Genomic DNA, 23,602 nt, shown 5'->3' with positions numbered 1-23,602 from the left:
CTGCATTACAAGCTGTTGAAACTGTATGTTAACTTGGGATTAGTCGTGAGGAAAATGCATCGTGTGCTACAGTTTACTCAAAACAATTGGTTAACACCCTATATAACCCTGAACAGTGAGAAGAGACAAGCGGCCTCGAATAAATTTGAGGAGAGTTTCTATAAACTAATGAACAACGCCGTTTATGGGAAAAACTGCGAATCGAAACGTCGACGGATGAAAATCGAGCTTACGAGAGACGCAAGACGAACCCTAACCATAGTAAGCAAGTTTGAGTTTGAAAAATTCAAAGTGTTTGGCGAGAACATGGCAGCTCTCTCCTCCCGCCCAAGAAAGATCTATTGGGATACACCAACTATAGTAGGGGCCACAATACTTGATCTAGCGAAATACTACATGTATCAGTTTCACTATGGAACAATGCGATCTTCATTTGACTGTCGATTACTTTATAGTGATACTGATAGCTTGCTATACCGGATCAATTGTGAAGATCTCTACCGTGAACTGAAGGAGAGCAATGTTCTTGATCAATTCGACTTCTCAAATTACCCAGAAGATCACGAACTCTACAGCGAAGAAAATAAGCGCGTCGTTTTAAAATTCAAAGACGAATTTGCTGGGGATTATATAAAAGAGTTTATATGCCTGAAGCCAAAGCTGTACAGCATATCTTCCACTAGTGAGTATTTTACGTTTAATGATTCAAGAAAAAACTAACAAAGTACCAACTAACCTTGTATGATTGTCATAATTTGACTGCTTTTTTCTGTTCATAGGTAACCGAAAAATGTCCGCCAAAGGAATAACAAGAGCAGCCCAAAATTTGCTTCGACATGCAGACTACAATAATACACTTGTGACTGGTAGTACACTGCGCGCTGAAAACACAAGGATTGTTTCGGAAAAGCATGTTCTACAAACGGTTTCAACGAATAAAATATGTCTCTCTGCTTTTGATAATAAACGCCACATTTTGAACGAGGGAATTAAAACACTACCATTCGGCCACTACAAAATTGATCATTGCCGAGTCGAAGATTTTTCTTGGGATAGCGATGAAGTAGAGTGGGACTACGAAAATGTAGAAAATTATGCTCACCTTCTCCTAGATTCGAGTCCAAACTGGGACCATAATAATAGTTTTGTTGTACCGGATACAACAATAAGTGAAAGCCCGGAAGAATGGGAAACACCTGACCCGGGATTTGCAATGACAAGTATTATTAACGAGGACGATATTGATAGCGATGATATCGTAGATTTCGATGCTACCACCAGCTCCAGCTCTTCCTCCCCTAACCCATTCATTAATTATGAAGCTAATGAGTGCAGTGAAAGTAGTAGTAGCGATTATGAAGAAGAACCAGCATTTAAAGTTGCACGCAGACAATAAACTTATTGTACTTAACTACGTAAATTGCGCCTTTTGAATTCCTAACCGTGTAAATTTTGTGTTTATGAGTGCTAAAATACGTTTCAATAAATTGTTCACTTGCAGCTCTTATCGGAACGAAATTTAGAACAAAGTTGGCTGTTTGACCGAAAACAAGTTTGCCGCCTTGGAAATAGTCACATCTGGTAAAGAATGAAAGTTAATCCCTTTCCGTCTAGGATAACCCCCTATTATCCCATGTTTAAGTATCGTAGGATAACCCCCCCTCTCTTGAGACAGTATTTACTTACTACTCATGGGTGCTTGCTCAGGAAGATTTTTTGCCCGTGGCTAGTTGTGGCTTTTGTGGTCTCATTGATTTCAGAACAAAAAAAACTTTTTTTCGAATTTCCTAATTTTACTGGGTAATCTGTTTATAGCTGTTGTTGTGAACTATGTTGGCGCGCCAGCTAATGCTTTTCATTGGATGGTCAATAGCTAGCATAAAGTGGATTGGGAGTACAGCACCTCAAAATACCACTGGAGGTCTTCTATTCTTCTTGGTGCCAGATGATGCAACTTCTCCCCACTTGCTGGATAAGAAGAAAGGTAAGTCAATTGATTTTCTTTCATATAAATTGAAAGCCCCCCGCCCATATTGTTACATAATGATTCACTTTGTATTATGACACGCGCTCTTTATCTGGGGGGGGGGGGGGGGGTGCATCACGTATTGTGGGCACAAACGGAAAAGATCCATTTTTTTCTAATATAACCTAAACTTCACCTGATACGTTGCATGTAAATTCAATTACAATTATTATCCAGATATTTAACTGTGTTCTTCAATTATTTTTAATATATTTTATAATGTTTCTCTCTATCAAACTATAGTCCATCAAAAATATTTTTTAAGCACATTTTGCAAAGAAAACAACGATTCATTCATGTTCAATCTACAAAATTCATAACTTTGTGACTTCGTCCGATGATTTTTCAAGTCGTTTGCTGCTTTTTGTAATGTTTCATTTGCGGAAATTATATTAATTTTTACATTTTGAAGCACAACCTCCACATAACATCATCACAGTTGTGTTGTTAGTTCTTATTATCTCATAATTATAGGAAAAATCTGAGCAAAGTTGCCTCAGCAACCCCTTGGTCGACGATAACAAGTCAAATTCAACATTAATCTCTCTTTTTCGCTGATAAATCTAAATCGGTAATAGAAATCTACTCATCAAAATTTTCCGACTCTAGTCTATCTGCACAAGTTCTCCAAAAATACCTGAATCATTCCAACATTTCTCGCTGATTTTTGTCTGAACAAACGTGGGTCTTCTTTATTCCTGTTGGATGCTCTTTTCTGGAATTGTTACTAACCTTTTGACTTGTTTTTCTGGATCAGAAATTGTAATTTAGTTAATTTTCTTTCAGTCGATAATCGTCCATTCTTTTTTGCTCTTTGTATACATTTTTTGATATCATTAGTTTTAGCTGATGATAATGTATTCTATCCTGAATCGGATCCTATAAAACTACTTTTAACGAAATTGAAGGACCACCCGAAACAGCTACGAAAGTCATCGGAAGAAGTTATTTTTTCGAGCTTTAAGGTTTCGGACCTGGATGGACCCCACCCAATAAAAAAAATTAAGGGTCCCATGCTTTTTTTCGCTGCGTGAATTGCAAAAATGTTTGTCGATCAAACGAACCTGTTATCAGCTTTCTGAGTATGTACGTAGGTACGTTCCACGGCTGACCTCTTTCAGCATAATAACGCCAATGAACAGGACGGCTTAATTGTACTTACCTTTCTCAGAGACAATTTGCTTAGGCGTCTAAAACTCTTGTGCTGTTAGCGAGAGTGCATTAAAGTCGCCACATTCCAGATCACGGGACTTTGAGTTGGCCAGCAATAAATTACTTGTGGTATAAATTTACAAAAATATGGTATCTCATCTCCTACCTTCAGCTTGATATCTGCAGGCTGTATGGGACTTATACAGAAAAGATGGAAATCAATTCCATCTATCTATTTAGTCGTTTTATGACAACAATTTAGTTGCATAGAAACAAAATGCTAATTTATTCAACTGCTCTAAAAGACTCTCACTATAGCTGCTGCCGGATCTTTTCCGTTTGTGACCCCCAGCTTAGTGGGTGCATATTATTTGCACCCCCCGACGCACGTGCCATATTTTTACATAATGATTTACTATGTAATGACATGTGCTCTGTAACTGCTGGGAGCGTAACGAACTGGGGGACACAAACGGAAAAAATCCCTGCTGCCATATGTTTGGTTCAGATGGGAAACTTTTATACAGGAAATTAAGAAGAATTAGAATTTCCTGCTACCGGAATAGATTAACAGAAACGCCATTCTTGGCTGCAGTTGGTGCAATGGCTGCAGACGTTTTTGCATTAATTTATATACGATCCATTTATAAAGTCATTTTCTTGTTCAATTTTTATGAAACTTGTAATTAAAATAGAAGAATCCGGATCTTTTCAACAATTGCCCACCCATTAAGCAATTTTATGCCGACGTATAAGAGTGCCGAGACTGAAACTGAATTTGAAAGTGCCAAAACTGCCAATACCAATTAATTAACATATAAATGCTACCGCAGTTTATATTTAAAACAACCAGGGCCCGCTGATCAGTAGTTTGGTTTTGATAGATTTATATTAAGTCAAACGAGCCGCTGAGGCTTGGCCATGTTCCGCAATTATCATTACTTGTTAAAAATTTATCTCGCTTCAATTATCGTGTCCTATTCAACAATAACATCCAAAATCTGGCAACTTCATTGTAATTGGTTCAAACTTTTTGCACTCATATCAATTGAAGAGATCCGATTGGTCTAGAAATTTATTGGATCAAAAATTCAATAAATTTTGGCCCTCTTATAATCAGCACAGTTTTACGTCCGCGTTGTTGTACGTAACCTTGCCCACCGACCCCTTTTGAAAAGGGGGCTATTCTTGATTAGAATCCAAGCGAGCGATTTATTTACCACTCAGAAACGACTAATCATTTCCAATTAAGCGCAGACAATGTTAACTGAATAGCCTATTATATACGCCATGCTATGGCAGTTAGCCGAATTGCAATACAAATTGAAAAATTTTTCAGACCGGCAGATCGGTGGGCGCGCGCGTCGAGGCCCTGCGCGATAGCCGACTCGCGATATCCAGATTACATCCCACAGCTCATGCGTTGCGTGGCCGTGAACAGTGGTCCGCAGTTGCGCTTAAACTGATACTCGGCTATCTAAACTGTAGCCTAAGCAATATTGTGGTAAAATATAACACAGAAAGGGGTTCTTGGATCTTCTCTGTTTTGCCCCCAGTCCTATATAACCAGTTTGTTTGCACCCTCCAAATATGTACTTTTTTGTCTTAAGAGATGCCTCATTTGAGTCATCATTAATTGCTGTCACCGGTACAAGATTGAATGGACTTTTGGTTACCCAATTGTCAAAAATGTTACTGTCATAAAGCCAATCCTTTGAAAGATAAGCGCAAAAAAGTGAATATACGCATGATTATTTGTCTGCTTTCATTATATACAGATTTGAATTACTGCGAATGTATTAATTTCAAAAGTTTGCTGCATCATTAAATTGTAACTGCCTTTTGTGAAACAGAGAATATCCGGATTCCCTACATGGTATAAAGATTGGTGAAAAGATCCAAGAATTCCTAAATCCTTCGGCAGTAGATTCAGAATTATAGCTGCGAAATTGTCTCCTCGCTCTCCTACGGAGTAACATGGTTCAACTGATGTCCTTTTAATTACATTTAATTGAAAATATTTCCTATAAGAGTCTTTAAAACAACGCTCTGCTTTCTCTTCTCCACATCATGTGTAACTTGTTTCAATTCTCAGCGGTCTTCAAAATAAAAGATTCGTTGTTTTTCTTTTATTTGTTTTGTGATGATCTAATTCATCCATATTTTTTATTACAAAGATGCTAACTTTTTTGGCCTACCGTGATGACTTAAGTAAATGTTCAAGTTCAGACTGATCAGACCAACCTTGGTATGCTAATTTCAGATTGTCGAAATTAAAGGTTGCAAAGAAGATTGCTTTTTTATGATATATCTTTGTCATAGTCAGTATTTAAAATTACTTACCACAAGAAGGATGTGAAAGAACTTTTGTCAATTTAAAGACACCCTAAGGCAGGCCGAATGGAGGAGCTTTACTGCCTTAAAGTTCAGTATTATAATGCTACTTTCCTCCGCGTTATTAATTCAATGTTTAATTCAAAAGAATCCTTTAATATTTTGTCTGCTGTTAAGCACAAATTCACAACCAGTTAAGGAAGGTCAATTTCATACGAAATACAAGGAGAAAAAAAGTATCAGGCTAATCAAGTGTATCACATTGGTTTTTAAATGTTCAATTCTCTGATTCCTACTGCTTTAAACACATTTTACATGGTTACAATCCTGTGAGATGATTGTTATGTCTTGATATTGAGAAATTAAAATGAAAAATTTGTATATAAAGCCCAAAAACACTCACACAGAGCTGATACGTTACAACTTCGGAAAATCTTACATATTTTTCAAATTCTCGGCAGGTTTTGCGTATTGAATTTTGCTCTAAAAATATGTTAGAGACAAAATAAGAACAATTTTCTGATCACCATTAATCAGCCCCGAACGAAAATTTTAAACAAATCTCTAGTCATTCCGACAAATTTTTTCACAACTCAATGAATTTGAATTGTAATGGGCCACTATTTCTTTAAAATTCGGAGAGGAGTTTTCAAGAAGTGTCTTTTTCAACAATTTCATTGTAAATATTTAGACAAGAAACGAAACGCGTGAAAATATTTTGGTGTTGTTTGGGTGCTGTTCAAAGTTGAAGAGTGGAGTGTGAAGAGAGTGGATTTTTGTTCATACCACTGGTTTGGAGAGAGCGAGAAATTCAGATGTGACAAAATTGTTGTGAGAGCTGTAAGCGAGAAAAAATTTTTGTTCCGGTTTTTTAAAGCAAATTGTTTTAAGAGGTTTACTTATTGAATTTTTGTTATTTATAGAAGTCGAATTTTTTGGGCTTCTCTGATTGTGAATTTGAGGTTTTGTGCCAAATAGTTTGAAATTAACGCTAATATGGTTGTTTTTCTCCCATTTTGTTTTTTGAGCGAATTTTAGCCATTATTGTAGAACTATTGTAACCTTAAGTAGGATTCAAAAGGACGCTTATTACTTTAAGAGTTTTATATACTAATGTATACTGTTTGTGTAATGTATACTTTTTTGTTGAAAAAAATGACAAAAAATTAAAAATTCAGAAATTTTAACATTTTTTTCTTAATTTTTCTGAAACGGTAGACATGTTTTTAAGCTTATAATGACCAGCCTATTGTTTTATGAGCTTTTTCATGCTAATGTTTGCTTTAAGGATTTTTTTGACTTTTGTAAAATGTCGTTCCCCGAATTATTCTGAGTATGTTTTTTTAGGATCTGTTCACATTTTTTATGATTATTTAAGTCAAATTGAAGAGATGATTTTTGTCACACCAAAACAGGAAGTGGAGCGGGTGGGAAAGCGAATTGTAAAGTAGAGTGAGATAACAGCATTTGAACGTTGTCCCGGTTTTTTGTTCACATGTGGCGGTTTGACTATTTTTTTGAAAAATTTATTTGAATTTTTTGTTTGTTTTCTTTTCTGAATTGGTTTTCCAAATCTGGTCCTAGCCAATTCTAAGTCTATTTGGCTGTTTGGTCAATGATGTTTTTTTTGAAATTTAGGTCAAGAATTGCTTTTCATTTGGGGAGTATGTTTTTGCGGTGGGCAGGGTATTCCTGTTTAGTTATCTGATCAAATTTGAGGAGCGGTCATTTCTCGCTGGAATATTTTTCCGGTCCTTTCTAGGGTTATTGAAACCGCGCGTTACAAACTTTTTGTGTGAAGAAACGTGAATGGAGCGTATCATCTTAAAAAATTTGGCTTGTTTTTTGGTCAAATTGATTACCAAGTATTATTATTCTTTTTAGATGCGTGTGGCGTTGTGAAGAGTCCTACCGATACCTCGTTCCTGATTGGGCCAGACATCTACAACCAGATAACAGTTTGTGAAAATGGATACATCATACCAGGTTCGATACGTCACACTAAACATTACAATACAGTTAGACACTTTTTCAAGCTTCGCAATTCTTAGCTGCATTCAAAATGACATGGGCTGGAAAATGCAAGGTCGCACAAAAGTCTGGATAATGGTTGAACGAAGGTCTGATCGGGTGTCAATTTCCTCTCATTCCGTCTCTCTTGCAGGAACTGAAGGTGTCTTGGACACTGGGTCTGCTCTGGTGAACTCGAGTGAATTTGCTAATATCAATATGACAGTGATTGCAGTTGCACTTATCGACAACGATCGACAGGTAACATTACAAAAAATTAAATTCATCTAATCCCTTTCCACGTCACGACAATAAAACATGGTTTTGAGACAAAGTTGGCTGTACAAGAAAATTACACCGCCCAGGTTGATGTTCCTGGCAATAGCGCCATTTTATCAGAACATCAGAGCTAAGCTTCAAGCAATTCGAGGAAACGTGCGCCAGAAACTGGACATGGAGTCAAGAGTTTTCAGAGCAATGAACTGTTGCAATTGTACGCTTGATACAACCAATGTTGCATATAATTTTAACAAAGTTACTAGTTGGGCACACGGCTGTTAGTAACTCGGTCGCTTTCGTGTAGCATTGGTTCCAGAGCCATTAGCCGTGTCTTTTGATGCAGCTCAACCTTAACTTGCTATGAAAAGACTCTAACTGAAACAATGAATAGAGTTTGCTTAGACTTTAACTATGTGCTGGACCGTGTCATGTAATCATAGTCAATCATGGACCCTCCCCCCGCTAGAATTATGAAGTCTTTTCATAAGTCGAGGTCTAAATCTGAGTGGCAATGACTGATTTTGCGGTTGATTCGGTCAAAACTTTTAAAAAAAGAGAGAACTTGTTTGAATGAGGATGCATGTTTTTTTAAACTCCTGTTGAGAAAACTTGTCCATATTTAGCAGTAACCGATAATTAAATTTAACAAAATGATTTCTCTTCTTTTGTGATTCCTCAATTTTGTATTATACAGATTTTCACGAAGATGAATATTGGTGGAACGCCTTTATTAAAAGTATATTTTAAGTTTATTGTAAGTTATTGTAAGTTTATTAAAAGTATATTTTCAGTTTATTGTAAGTTATTATTAAGTTTATTGTAAGTTTATTTTAAACACGATGTAAAAGTCAATGCCGCGCGTGAAAACTAAGTGTTTAGGTCAAAATGAAAGAAAAGAGCAGAAAAAAGTGGTTTTCATCTCATGTCGTTTTTCTAAGAGAGAGCGAGAAAAGACGGTGTAAAAAGTTTTTCGCTAAGCGAGCAAAGTTTTTTCACCACGTCCCGCTTTTTCAAAGAGGTTTCTTTTTATTTTAACTCCATTTTTTCATCAAAGGTGTTGCAGTCAATTATTTAAGTTACTATTAGTGAGCTTGGAAGAATTTGCTGACCATCTGAAGCTTATATAACACTTTTAGGTTCAATTTCTGGCTCACTTTTACCATTTTGAAAAAGTGAGCCAGAAACTTTTACCAAGCTTTAATAACCGTTTTCGAATTATTATTCATTTTTATAGCTGTATTTTTGGGTTGAGATAAGATTCTCCATCAATATTTGTTGTCTTGCATTTTGATTGACATTTATTTTGAAAAGTTTTTGTTAAAGAATATTGAGTAAAATTGAGAAAAACAAATTTTGCCTTTTTTGCCTGTTTCTCCTGACTTAAGTCTTTCCGCTCTATTTTTTCTTGATCAGTTCACAATCAACTACTAATTTATAAGTGTTGCTACTATGAGGTAACACTAGAAAGCTAGACATAGCTTTTTTCCTTGAAAAAAATATGAATTTCCATTTTTTATTTGTTCTATTTTTTCATTTCTTTTTATTTCATTTATTTTTTATTTATTCTATTTGTCGTTTTTATTGTTAAAATTATTTGTTTTGTTGTCTATAAAGTATTGGGCAAGTGACTGATTTGGTAGCAACATTAATTTAAAAGTTAGGGGACACTTGAGATCTAGAGAGGTCACTTCTGAATGAAATTAATTCAAAATTCTGTTTGCAATATTTTCTGATCTTTGCATTTTTTGTTTGTCGTGAAACATTTCTCAGCAAAATACTGTTTGGGTGACAAATCTAGCAGAAATTTGATTACGGTTTTCAGCCTGATAATGGTTGAGACGTTCCATTTTAGCATTTTGTGGAGAATTTTGTTGTGAATTGTGTAGAGAATATTGTTGCTTCTGATTTTGTCCGTCGTCATCTCCTCTCCTTTTCCTCGTTTTTTTAACTGGTTTCTAAAGTTTGATTTCAACTGGTAATTTGCAGTTGCATAATACCTATCTTACAAGGTCTTTTGCGCATTTTTTTTGGAGTCTCAACTTGAAGGAAATTTTGTCAGATGCTAAACCAGTTTTAGTCAGTCACTTTTCTCATACTACATTCCTTGTTAATATTTTAAAATGTTTAATATTTTTAAGAGATGCATTAGATTAGTGAGGACGCTCAGATTGCTACATTGAGCCTTTTCCGGAATTCTTTCGGCTATGTTCTTTGCTCTTATCGCTAATAAAACAAATTCAAAACTGGTACACTTCAGAAGCAACAAATCTCGAAATATGGACCATTTTTTTGCTCATCAGCGGTTGACATGAGGTAGAAATTCTTATCAACAGGATTCAGAGATATGAAAATTACTATAAAACATACTATAATAAATTATCGATAAAAAATCATCCAATGCCTACGCTTCTCGTGTTATTTACATTTAAATTCGAGCAAGAGATACGAAGATGCGGTTGAAAAATATTAGTAAGATTAGAAAGACTTCCTTATGCTACAGATTAGATATCTGATACATGCTTACATTTAATTATCTCTTTATTCGTTATCAATATTTTTTTCAACCATCTTGTAGAGCTTACAAAAAGTAGCAAACGAAATGATTTTATATTGTAAATTGTAAGAATTTGTTTCTATAGGATTATTTTCTTATGTTAGACACCTGGACCGAACGCCAAATTATTGTCAGTACTGCACAAGTCGTATTACATATCTTCCTTTGTTTACTGATTTAAAACTACTATCAGGTCACTTTTCACATTTGGTAGTCTCAAACCAAGACTTGGTAGACAAAATCTAGTTTCTGGTAAGATTAAAATTGTCCAGAATAGGTCCGAAAACGTAAAAATAGCCCAAATTTGCCCAAAAATGGTGCTTGGAAAATATTTCCAATTGTGAACAAATTTCCAGAACACGATATTTTTCATCAATCACTCTTAATTTGAAGTTTTTACTGAGCTCTAACAAAAAATTTAAAAAAATTAAATGTGAACTTGTCGCAATTGATTATTCAAATTCAACGTTTTGAAACTGGTATCTATAATGTTTTATACTTCATTGGTGATTAAATTTTATGTGAACAGTGATTTGTAAAATTGAAAAAAAACCGATAAAATGGATTATGATATTGTCGAGGCGGAAGCCTGCCGTTGCGTGAAAGTAAGCACAACTGGCTTTTCAACCCAAATTACAACCTCTATAAGTCCTCGTTGACTAAACATATGGCTGACCTGACGCGTTGTTCGTCAGTCATTATTTGTAGAGAGTCATTCTATATGTTGATAGTTACCCGAATCTGAGTCTCATAATATTTCAATATTGAAAAATGAAAATTTTTATGATTTTTTAAATGACCAGAGTTCTGATCATTGCACTTAATAGTAATTTGCTTGTAAAATTCGAGTAGAATTTGAATTTCAGTTCGAATATAGTGAACTTCTCCTTTCAGTATTTATCAGAGAAATTATAAACTTTTGAAATGTTTTCGAAGTTGTTTGAATAAAAATAAATACGTCGCGTATCCTGTAATTTATTGAAAATGCTGTCTCATCAAGCAAGGCAGCACATCAACCGTAAAATTTTTGAGTAATCGAGCTAGCATTGTTTGTCCTTAAACACAGGTCAAACCTATCATCAGAGAACACACTTGGACTCCGCGCTGTTTTAGCGAGGGACATCTAGAAAAAATGAAGCAATTGCTAGCAAACCTGCCATGGGAGAACCGTAAACATTTTAATGTTAACGGAATTTTTGGTAAAGCGGGAAAAATTTCTTCCTGCCTTTGCTTGAAAGATCCCTTCAAAAATGGACAAATTATTCAAAATATTAAGGATTTGGGTTAAGGTGCAGTTTTATTTTGCAAACTTACGTTCTTTTAACCAGCGCAAAAGAGCAGAAGGAACTAGTGGGTTCCTTTTCATTTTGCAGATGGGGATATTTTTGTACTCAAAAGTATACGATTTACGTCAAAATGCAGAATAATATTAGTGATAAGTCAATAAAATACATATAAAAATGAAAATAGATTTTTTCAACGCACTTTCTGTTTAATAATGATGCAAAAATTCAACGCGGACAATGTTTTTAACTGCATTCTTTTTCTCCTTTACAATGTTAAATATAGTTCCCTGCTCTTGATTTCCACTAATGAAAAAATGTTAAAAGTCTTTTCATATCCAATTAAGGTCGAGCATGGTCATAAATCGATGGTCAAGCATGTAATAGCAAAACTAAAGTAGCATTGCATTGGGCAGTAAATTTTCAATTTAAAAATTCGTATTTTGGCGGAAAAAATCAAGAAACTTTGCATTCTTAAGATGATTAACTTTTTGCAAGTGAGCTATATTGTCACTTTATTCGGTTGAACGCAATTAGTAAACATAGCTCTTACAATCGTCACTGCATTTGCCCTGATATTAAAGCGAGATTTTTTGGTAATTTCTATTGTAAAAACAAAAAATTGTTGATGTTCACATAAGCGGAGTTCCTTTTTCTTTTTAATTTCCTGAACATTAAAAGTTTAAAGGGCGATAGACGTTGATAGACTTAATCTGCATAGAAACTCATAGCGTGTATGTAGAATCTTTGGGTTCATCTGAAAATTTTGGGCGAGCTGAAGTCCGGCAGCAAAAAAGTGGGTCACGTTAAAGTCGGGAGGACGACTTTTCATGCCAGTTTGCTTTTTCCATAGGTTGCGGACTCGCATAGGTTTGTTATTTCATGGATATTTTGGAGTAGTTCAGAATATACCACACCATAAGCAATTTACATGAAATTAATCAAAAATACTAAACAGTTACAACAATTAATTTTACAATAAATTGATAACAAAGCATTCATATGATGTTAGGACAATCTGTGGGATCAAGAGTGTTTTATCAACTACGAGAACACAGGGTACTACAGGGAGTCCATTTGCAACAACATCATCACGTGGTATGTCAGTTTAGACCAACAGGGATGGATCGAGGATGACTTCAAGGGTTCGTCTCACAAAGTTAATAAACTCAGTATTGGGACTTTAAAGATACGAGTTCAAACATTTGACGCATTAACTACTTAATAAATTTGAAGTATCAAAATTATTTGCAGTCATTTGACTTCATTATCTATTCCTTTGTTGGCAAATCTGTCTATTCTGTTAGATTTATGTGTTGCCCAACTAAATGGAATTTTATCCTACTAGAGTTAGCGTGTTTTCTACTAAATTAACGAAAGGCGTTTGCTAACATAGGTATTGAGACATTGAATACAAAGCGGTGATTCACTGAATAACCATCAGAAAAAAAAGTTAATTTTTTTTACTGTTATACATAATAACATATGCATAGAAGATCTCACATAATAAGACACTTTCAACACTTTGAGACTTCAACGGCCGTAAACTGAATACCAGTTAAGGATTTCTTTCCTTTTCCGTAGTTGATTGCTATGATTATTTTTTGTATTTACAGCTCTTCCGTATACACTAACCGTGAACTATGACCCCAGTGCACTTAATGCAACTGTTGTCCAAGCATGGCTTAATTCAACCAACCCAGGCTAGTGTTCATTTCCATATCTTTTTATTGTAACAGCACCAAAACATTTTCCAAAGAGCTAGGAATGTATTTATGAGTTTCTCTGTTTTGACTAGTTCAATCCAGTTTGATGTTATTACAGCAGAACATAACGAAAAAGAAAATCTATATCAGCACATGTCGCCAGACCATTTGCTGTTTGAGATTTTTAATCAAGCAAGATTACTGCAAACTACGACTCTCTGAATTTAAACTCCAATCATTGCGCATGGAACTATAGCCTTCTTGAAACACTATCTACAATCTTACACATCTGTAATCCGGCATATGTCTGGTTAAAAACGGAACTGATTAAAAGGACTGATCCTAAATTCCTGACCCTATTTTCCTGATCCTATAAATGTACAGCTTTTCAACAACATAGTCTTTTTCTATGTAAGATTTACGGTGTAGTATGGCGTGAACATGCCCTTAATGTGATGCGCAACCAGCGCTGAAACAGGTCAAGAACAGTGTATCTTAGGTTTACAATCAGAGCTGAAACATGTTTGAAACAAAATGGCTTTGGGCTGACAAGAGCTATACAATAATGTTAATTAGGCTGATAATTGCATGATAATAGTTATCAACAGATCAAAATAAGGATAAAGTCAGAAGTACAGTTTTATTCCGAAAAAAATAACTCATCAGTGTATATTTTGACATGAACAGAATCTGTACAAGTGTGAAAAAGTCTATATACAGTTTCGGGATTCATAATGGTTCACTACTGAAATCCTCAGGGTGCTCAGCCCGGGTATCTCTATTTGGGATAGCTATCACATGGGTCACGCAAAAAACAACGGGAAAAAACCACTGAATTTTAAATAGGAAGTAAAACCCCACGTAAATAAATCCCCATTTGGCTTTTAACGAGCAGCGCATTTAACGCGTTTGATGATGCCTCGCATGACATGGCCTTGCCGTAGCTTCCCGTGAGACTTGCTATGAAAATATTACAACCGAGCAAATTATAAAAACCGAAATTCAAAAATAACATGGGGGTTATCTCCGTGGGGGTTTGTTTTCTCTCTAATATTATGAGGGGTTCTTTTCCTTGGGGTTCACTTTCTAGACCCCACTTGTTTTGTTTCAGGGTAACAATCTGCTAAACAAAAACCGAATCAAAAACATTAGACTGTCTATTGTTAAATTTGCAAGTTTCAAGGCAAGTATTTTGGAACAACAAAAGTTTGTGCTGCCAGCTCTTGTTTGTGCTTGCATTTTTTTGCTGTTGCTGCTGTTGCAAAAATTATTGTGACGGTATTGAATTTTGGTTCACTCAAAGAATTGAGAGGTTGTTGCATAGGAGCTGAGAAGTTATTACCAAGTACCAAGTTCGGCAGAATGCTGATAGTTGAAATTATGCAATTCACTGAACACAATTCTCGATCACCTATTCACACAATTTCCTTACTAAATTTCAAATTCAATTCAAAATTAGTACAAATGGAATAAGAACCGAAACCACAAGAACAACCAACTTCAACAAGAAATTTCCAAGAAAATTGGAGGATTATAGTGTTCGCATTTCAATACTTGCGTTGCTCAATTTCAGAACATTTCTGTCATTTTTCCCGTAGAATTTGAGGAAACTTATGGTTATTATATTCAATGAATGTAAGGTGTCAGGAAATAATTGAGAATTTTTTTGAAAAGTCTTGCTTTTTTATTGTTCCGACCCCACTTGTGGGGGGGAGGTACAATATACTCAAATGGATTTTTTGTTAAGACAATTTTGGCCGATCGATATATTCATCGTGGCAAAAAGTGAGTGATATCATCGAAAAGCTCGTTGAGCGTAGAGTTTGGAATTAAAAAGATTTTTGAGTTTCGTGTTTTTTGAGGAGTTATCGAGGTTTAAATTTTTTTGTGAACACGTGATGTTTGGAATAATTTTGTTCAATTTTTTGTTCAAATTTAGTTTTTCTCTTTGGAAATATCTATTCAAAATTACATTTTTTGCTACAAATGAAACAATCTTCTGCTTCTAACAGACGAAAAACCCAAAAAAGGGTACGTTTTTGTCTCATAGTTAAGTTTACTATAAAAAAAATTGATTATTAGATTATTTGAGAGCTGATGTTTTGAAAACAAATTTATATTTTTTTTTATTTTTTTCAAGTCACTTAGAGACTCACTTTTCAAACCCAGGTTCTATTGATCACGATCTTCTCTTACAGCCAGATAACGTCCAGTGAACTAAAAATTCGTTTTCAAGGAATCGACCATTTATTTGTGGCTTCGACTCAAAATTTCAATTTTTATTGAAATTTCGATTTTCTTTTTGAGATTTGAAAAAAATTGTAGTCCTATGACATAGACTCGTTGACTAAACGCGCAATAGGCCTCCTAAAGAGCAGTAAGCGAACCTTTGTAGTAATTTGAGTGGACAGCTAATGGCTCTTAACACTTAAAAATAATTTTTCAAAGAAAAATTATTTTTTTGAATTTTTAACCGATCTTAAATTTGTTTCTGTGCTCTGTAAGTCAGTCTCACTAATGACAAGACTCCTTTTCTTTCTACTGCAATCAAAATGATATTGCCACGCCTGCACATAAAATTTTTTTGTTTGTTTTTTTTCATAATTTTGGATTCTTTTGGAATCTTATCACATTATCCTATTATCGCCAGTTCCCAGAGGCTCAGAGAAGGTTTTCACTAGATCATAGGTACAATTTGCGGAGAAAAATGTATGGTTTTAGTGGCTTGGACACTGTCTTCTAGCATTTTTCTAATAATTTTTTTTAGTTTTTGCCTGTATTTGTTGTCGTTTTCATAGTCATAAAACATATTGTGATGAATTATTGATGATTTGAGAATTACAAAATTTATTGCTTTCTCGTCGAAGCTTAGCTTATTGTAACTTATTAATTTTTTGGTTTCCGTTGAAAATTTTTGAACTTAATGGCTTTGATACCATGGGTTTTCTGAAAAAAATTCGGGGCTTTAATATAATTGTTCAAATTTGCTGGTTTTTTCAGCCTTTTTTTTGCAAATAAGACTTTCATTGTTGTTAAAAAATTTTTTGAAAGTGAAAAGATTCTTAATGATTGGTTCATTTTATAGTGGCTTGGACACTTCTCTCTCAATCTTTTTTCCGTTTGCTGTTTGCGTGTTTTTTTTGTTCTTTATGTAGTCGTAAATTTGCAATGTTTACGGCTAACTGTCATTTGGATTTCCATTTTATCTTCTCTTTTTGTTAAACTGTGTTTAATTGGATGCAAGAGTAAGATTAAATATAGCACTGAATAATAAATAGAGTTCAAATACCATAAAAATGAATTTTGAAAAGGAAGTTAAACAAAGCCAACACTTAAATGTCATTTTGTGTGGCGATAACATAACGTTTTCTGCTCACAGAACGGCACTAATACTGAGGCAAAACTATGGCTGAAATAAGAAAATTGGGGACCAAAAGGATTTTCATAAAGCAGTTTTTTCGGGCCTAAAAAAATTCCAGTCGGACCTTGCCGGTGATAACTCAATAAGAATATTAATTGTGAGAAAAATCATTCAAATTTGGTTTTTTAAAATTGATATTGGTATAAAAGTTGACGTCTATCTTTGCTGTTTTTGTCATCAAATATTTCAAAAGTGTTGTTTCCCGACCTCATCTAAACTCAAGAGAGTTCCAATGAAAATTCCTTCATTACCCTAAACGAACTCATGGGCTTCTGATTGTTCAAATTTGCCAACCAAATAAACGTTTGTACAAGATATTGAGTTTAATAGCTTTGATACCACGGTTTTTTTGAAAAAAATTCGTAGTTTTAATAAATTTGTTCAAATTTGCTTGTTTTTAAGCCATTTTTTACAAAAAAAAGATTTTCATTGTTGTAAAAAATTTTTGAAAGTGAAAAAATTCTGAATGAATGGCTCATTTTTCAATGGCTTGGACACTTCTCTCTCAATTTTTTTCCGTTCGCTGTTTTTGCGTGTTTTTTTTTGTTCTTTATGTAGTTGTAAATTTGCAATGTTTACGGCTAACTGTTATTTGGATTGCCATTTTATCTTCTCCTTTGTTAAACTGTGTTTAATTGGATGCAAGAGTAAGATTAAATACAGCACTGAATAATAAATAGAATTCAAATACCGAAAAAATGAATTTTGAAAAGCAAGTTAAAGCAAAGCCAACACTTAAATGTTGTTTTGTGTGGCGATAACATAACGTTTTCTGCTCGCAGAACGGCACTAATACTGAGGCAAAACTATGGCTGAAATAAGAAAATTGGGGTCCAAAAAGATTTTCATAAAGCTCTTTTTCCGGAGCTAAAAAAAAATTCAAGACGGACCTTACCGGTGATAACTCAATAAGAATATTAAATATGAGAAAAATCATTCAAATTTGGTTTTTTTTAAATTGATATTGGTATAAAAGTTGAATTTCTACCATTGTTGTTTTTGTCATCAAAGATTACAAAAGTGTCGTTTCCCGAACCCATCTAAATTAAAGAGTGTTCCAATGAAAATTCTTTCAATACCCTAAACGAACACTTGGGCTTCTGATTGTTCAAATTTGTCCACCAATTAAACGTTTGTGCAAGATATTGAATTTAATGGCTTTGATACCACGGGTTTTTTGAAAAAAAATTGTGGTTATTTCAAATTTGTTCAAATTTGCTTGTTTTTAAGGCCATTTTTTACAAAAAAAAAGACTTTCATTGTTGCAAAAAATTTTCGAAAGTGAAAAAATTCTGAATGAATGGTTCATTTTTCAATGGTTTGGACACTTCTCTCTCTCAATTTTTTAGCTTGCTGTTTTTGACTGTTTTTGTTTCTTTATGTAGTCGTAAGGAACTGAGAGGTCAGATAAGACCCTAACTGAGAGTTGAACAAATGAAATTACTCAATTGAGTATGTTTATTTCATGTAATTTTTTAAGTTTAAAGTTTATGATATTATTTGTTTGCAAACTTTTTTTATAGAATTTTTAGTTTTTGTTGTTACTTTTGTCATTTTGTATCTAATTCTCATCAGTGAGAGGCCCCATCCAGTTCCCTGTAGTTCGAAAATTAAGTTGGCTATTAATATCACAACGTAATTGATGTTTTGCTTGTTGAAGAGCATGCGTTTTCATAAAAGTTTTTTTTAGTGGTCAAAATTGATGGTTCCTTTTTTCTCTTCTTTGAGCACATTTGCATAAAAACAGAGCCACAATGATTTTCATATGGGGCTCAAGTGAACATATTTATTATTTTAACTCATTTCAAAAACATTTTAATTAACATTTTAAAAAATATTGGGAAAACAGCGAAAGATTATAATGGCTTCAATAATCTGTGTGTTCACAAATTATTTGTAATTTTTTTTCTAAGTTTTCATCTTTAGTCCATTTCTGTGGCTTAGTGTAACCAAAGACAGATGCTATTGGTTTTTGAATGACCTTTCAAAAAATTTATCCAGAATTTTTTTGTTAAAAGCTAATGGTTTTAAAGACGTTTGCAAATATTTGGTTTAAAAAATATTGGTTGATTTTGTGTTTTGCCTCATTATTGCTTCTCGTTGTCATCTTGTTACCTAGTCTCATTAATATCAAGTCCCATCTGCTTTGTAGTAAGGGTAAAAACAAAATTTTGTAGTTAAGGTATCTTCTGATTTTATTTTGACGTTGAAATTTTGCTGTGAAAATATTTTTATTCTGCTTATTTTGTGGTTTATTTTTTTTCTCACGTAATCTCTTTAATTGTGTCAGATTTTTTGAGAGCTGTAATGAGGCATGAAATTATGTAATTCATTTAGTAGTTTGTGTAACGATTTTTTAAAACTCAAAGATCTGTTTTTTATTATCTCTTCATTTGGTTGACAGTTATGTCAAAAATGTAGATGAGAGCGGGTCGGAGCATCATGTGCGAACGCACATAACGAGCCTCCTTGCTTGGTATTTAAAATCAAAATCGCGCACTTTGTCACAGCAATCAGTTATCATTCCAGTCTCGTTTGGTCGTTTTGATTCTTTCTTTTTTAACATGAATTTTGTCAAATTTTTACCGAATTCCTCAAAATCAGTTATGAGCAAAAATGGAAATGATCATTTTTCAACTTTTTTCTTCACTACTCACTCCAGGGTTGACAGCTTACGACGTCTACTTCAATTACTACTTCTTCCAAGACATCCTCCAGTCAGTTTTCTCCGACACAAAAGACTCTGACAAGTTTGAACCGAGTGTGTTGAACAACATCATATCACGTGACCTTGTGCCGCGTGAATACACTCTAATCACGACACTTACTGGCGATGATGAGTTTGTGCCCCGATGGGCGATTTGTGTGTCCTGGTACAAGGTCACTCAGCCTCCCCAGATTGTGGATTATCACAACACATTCCAGGTTTGTCACATCTTTCATGACTGATTGTTAATTTGCATGCATTTGTGGCAACCAAAATCCACTTTTATGTCCTTTTGTTTAGAAAAACACCTTGAGTACGTCTATGGAACAGAGCGCATACACTACATATACTTTCAGCAATGCATACGTTTCTTTCGTCGGGGAAATTGAAAGTCATGAAGCGGAATTTTCCTCCGGAAAAGTGTTTTTTGGAAAGTAACTTGCTTATCAAACACATGGCCTCTGGTGATCACATGTATTGCATTGCGAAAAATTTTCGGATTTCTAAGCAACGTGTAACCCATTTTGCAACCGTAAAAACAGGGATTGCGAATTCCTCCTTGTTGATTTCGCTAACAATAATTCCAGATGGTGTTGGCATGTGTGGACCGAGCAGCCAGTGGAGCAGCTGAAAAATGTGTGGCCCTATTTGACTATTTCCAGCTTCCATATATCAGAGGCAGAGATGATGGTGAATACCTCAGAGCAGGTGTAAATGGACCAAATTTTGGTAAGCACTGTGCCTTGGTCGAGACCGGATGTTAATCTCGCAAGATCTTGCAAGATTCGTGCAAAAGGATGTTAATCTTGCAAGATCTTGCAAGATTCGTGCAAAAGGATGTTAATCTCGCAAGATCTTGCAAGATTCGTGCAAAAGGATGTTAATCTCGCAAGATCTTGCAAGATTCGTGCAAAAGGATGTTAATCTCGCAAGATCTTGCAAGATTCGTGCAAAAGGATGTTAATCTCGCAAGATCTTGCAAGATTCGTGCAAAAGGATGTTAATCTTGCAAGATCTTGCAAGACGATGTTAATCTTGCAAGATCTTGCAAGATTAACATCCGAATTTCAAACCGCGAAAAATAAGAAAAAGTTTCAAATGACAAAAATTCTGCTCCAAATGTTTATATTTGCAATGTTTAAGGCTAACGATTATTTGAATTGCCATTTTATCTTCTCTTTTCGTTAGCCTGTTTATTTGGATGCAAGAGCAAGATTAAATAATGCACTGAATTATAAATAGGGTTCAAATACCATAAAAATGAATTTTAAATAGCAAGTTAAAACAAAGCCAACACTTAAATGCCGTTTTGTGTGGCGATAACGTAGCGTTTTTTGCTGATAAAATAGTTACATAGCGAAATTTGTAAATGGTCACTTTTCTTTGGCTTCCAATGTATTTGAAAATCGTTCTATAGCAGAACAGCACTCCTATTGAGGCAAAGCTATGGCATAAACAAGAAAATTGGGGTCCAAAATTTTTTGCCTTAAAGCAATTTTTCGGGGCTAATAAAAGAATTTCATACGGACCTTACCGGTGATAACTCAATAAGAATATTAAATGTGAGAAAACTGATTCAATTTTGGTTTTTTAAAATTGATATTGGTATAAAAGTTGATGTTCTACCATTGTTGTTTTTGTCATCAAAGATTTCAAAATTGTCGTTTCCCGACCCCATCTAAATTCAAGAGTGTTCCAATGAAAATTCTTTCATTACCCTAAACGAACTCTTGGGCTTCTGATTGTTCACAATTGCCCACCAAATAAACGTTTGTTCAACTGAAGGAAGCCGTCTAGTCATGCACTCGATCCCAAGGACCGCACGCTGCTCATGTTTGCTTCACACAAAATTTCAGGATCTTTTTTGTATCGGCCCCTACCTGAACGTGCATATAAATTTTACGACCCCAGGCGTGCGTACTAATGTTTACCTAGTAACGTCCTATATCAATATAGCATATAATTTATAATAATAGGCATAAAAAATCGGGGGCGGGGCGAAACCGAACAGATACAGATTTCGCAAATTACATTTCTGCTGGAAAATGAGGCCCGAAATCGGGTTCAAGCAAAAGCCAAACCATGTAAGCAACTTTTTAAGTGTTTGTTTTTGATTCAGTTAGCCATAGACTCTGTTGCAGTAAGGGCAGTCCGAAGTTTTCATTTTTTGATAATTAAGAATTAAAAATTAACGATTTGCGGTCTTTTTCATTTGATTTGCGATGTTTCGAACACGAAATACGTAAAACGTCTCACAATTTTCTTTTTGTCAGAAGAAAAAGCAGGTAAAATTGAAATTTGACCTGAGTGCTCTTCAGCGCTGAAATAACAAGTTTCAATAATACAAACCAAAATCTGTTCTGAAACAAAGAGTACTTGAAGCTTCTGGATGCGCTTTTTGTCCTCAAAACTATTATTTTTACGTCATTCAGTTCACCCGACTATATTATTTCCAGGCACAATCTGAAGACAAAATGTTTGCACTCAAATAGAGTCCGAGCAGCACCAATTCGGGTTTATATAGCTAAGAATTTGTAATAACTAACGGTTGAAAAAATAAACAAACTATTTATATTTTAAACCTTGTTTTCGCCAGCTTGCGTTTCTGTCCAGATATGTATTTGTCCATTTTTTTTGGAAAAAGTGCTCACTTTTGTCTGATACCTTGATTAATAGCCACAATTTGTAAAAAAAATTCTTTAATATAACTGATCAAGAGCCATTCTCGTAGTCGGGGAATAAGGAGTTTTTAGAATCGAATTGCCAATGGAATGAGTCGAAAAGAGAAAATTCGCTCAACTCTAACTAGTGTGAATGATTGTACAAAAATTTTTGACCTCTCTACTGCAATTTCTGAGTAGTTGCTACATCATATCTACATGAGCCGATGATACGAAAATAATAGGACAGATTTCAGAACGTGAAGAGCTTTAGTTTGATATAAATAGAGCTATCGAATGGTCTGGTTCAAACAAACTAAAAATCAAATTTGACAAATTCAGCATTCTTGATTTCTCATGCAAAAATACATATGATTCGTCTACAAAGTTCTTTGCAAAAGGCATTGTCATCAAAAACGAAAAAAAAAATTAAAGACCTCGGTTTAATTTTTACGTCTTTTAATTTTTATTAAAGTCCTTTAACGTTTCATTTTTATTAAAGACCTCGGGTTAATTTTTAAAGCATGACTTGGAATTTTCACCTCGAAATAGCCATAAAGAAAGGATTTCAAAAACTGAATCTTTTTAGAAGAGTTATACCCCGCACCACAAAAGAAACGGTCAAATGCACATTGGTGAAAACATATATATTTTCTCTGCAGTCTTTTATGTGTCAAATGTCTGGAACTCAGGACCACAGTATCTTCAACGCTTGGAAAGAGTGCAAAGATCATATTTACAATGGATAACTTGCCGTTCAGTTTTGGTCGACAAAGAATACGCTGAGAGCCTGTTTCGAAATCGCTTGTTGCCAGTCAGTTATTTTCTAGTTCTTAACGACCTAATTCTGCATAACACAATTTTAGTGGGCTTAAGTTCTATGAATGCCTCGGATCACTTGTCAATAACTTTTGGTTGTCCAAGGACCAGATCCAGTTTTTTTTGAAGCCAGAAAAACATTTCGGAAACGTTCTGAAGATAATTACTTTAATAGAGATTCAATAATTCTTGTCTCAACTTAACAGTTTTTCTAGCTATTCACCACACAAAAATCCATTTAAGCTTCGAAGAGAGGTGAAGAGCTTTTTGGAAAGGGAGGAGGTGAAAAGATTCAAAAATATAAAATTTACCCTTCAGGATGGAAAATTTTCGAGAAATTTTAATTACTGAAACTTGATTTCTCCGCAAATCTGGGGACTACCAAGCTGGTTGTAACCATGTTTGGTTGAATTTATTATTATTAATATTATTTTTATAATGCCGAGAATTATATCCAAGTCAAGAAATTTCCTGAAAGTTATATCAGAAAACCGCTGAAATGAGTTGTTTTTTGAAATCGTCAGCACAAAAACCTGACTTAAAAAGACGCTGAACTTTTAAACTCATTGTTTAACTTTTCCCTCAATGCCTGATTCTCGCATCCTGCTGTACTGTTTGTTTGTGATCACCCAATCCACTGTAGCATTTGTT

At 34.5% G+C, this 23,602-nt stretch overlaps 2 protein-coding genes across 3 annotated transcripts in view; one reads left to right on the top strand and one right to left on the bottom strand.

Moving 5' to 3' along the window:
* Window positions 1-23,602, bottom strand: part of LOC142354357 (uncharacterized) — a 350,658-nt gene that overhangs the window by 160,714 nt on the left and 166,342 nt on the right. The gene's annotated exons all lie outside the window — the stretch shown is intronic.
* Window positions 1,820-23,602, top strand: part of LOC142353902 (uncharacterized) — a 52,667-nt gene continuing 30,884 nt past the window's right edge. For both annotated transcript variants that reach the window (XM_075406130.1, XM_075406131.1), the window contains exons 1-7: window positions 1,820-1,984; window positions 7,397-7,498; window positions 7,677-7,783; window positions 12,651-12,783; window positions 13,255-13,341; window positions 19,428-19,690; window positions 20,060-20,201. In XM_075406130.1, the coding sequence (XP_075262245.1) occupies window positions 1,831-1,984; window positions 7,397-7,498; window positions 7,677-7,783; window positions 12,651-12,783; window positions 13,255-13,341; window positions 19,428-19,690; window positions 20,060-20,201 (988 nt within the window). In that variant the 5' untranslated portion in view covers window positions 1,820-1,830. The remainder of the gene's footprint in view (window positions 1,985-7,396; window positions 7,499-7,676; window positions 7,784-12,650; window positions 12,784-13,254; window positions 13,342-19,427; window positions 19,691-20,059; window positions 20,202-23,602) is intronic.

Source organism: Convolutriloba macropyga, chromosome 15 (assembly GCF_964194025.1).
Source record: "Convolutriloba macropyga chromosome 15, txConMacr16.3, whole genome shotgun sequence".
Lineage (NCBI taxonomy): Eukaryota > Metazoa > Xenacoelomorpha > Acoela > Convolutidae > Convolutriloba > Convolutriloba macropyga.
Note: the sequence above shows the minus strand (reverse complement) of the source record. Positions and strands in the feature narration are given on the sequence as shown.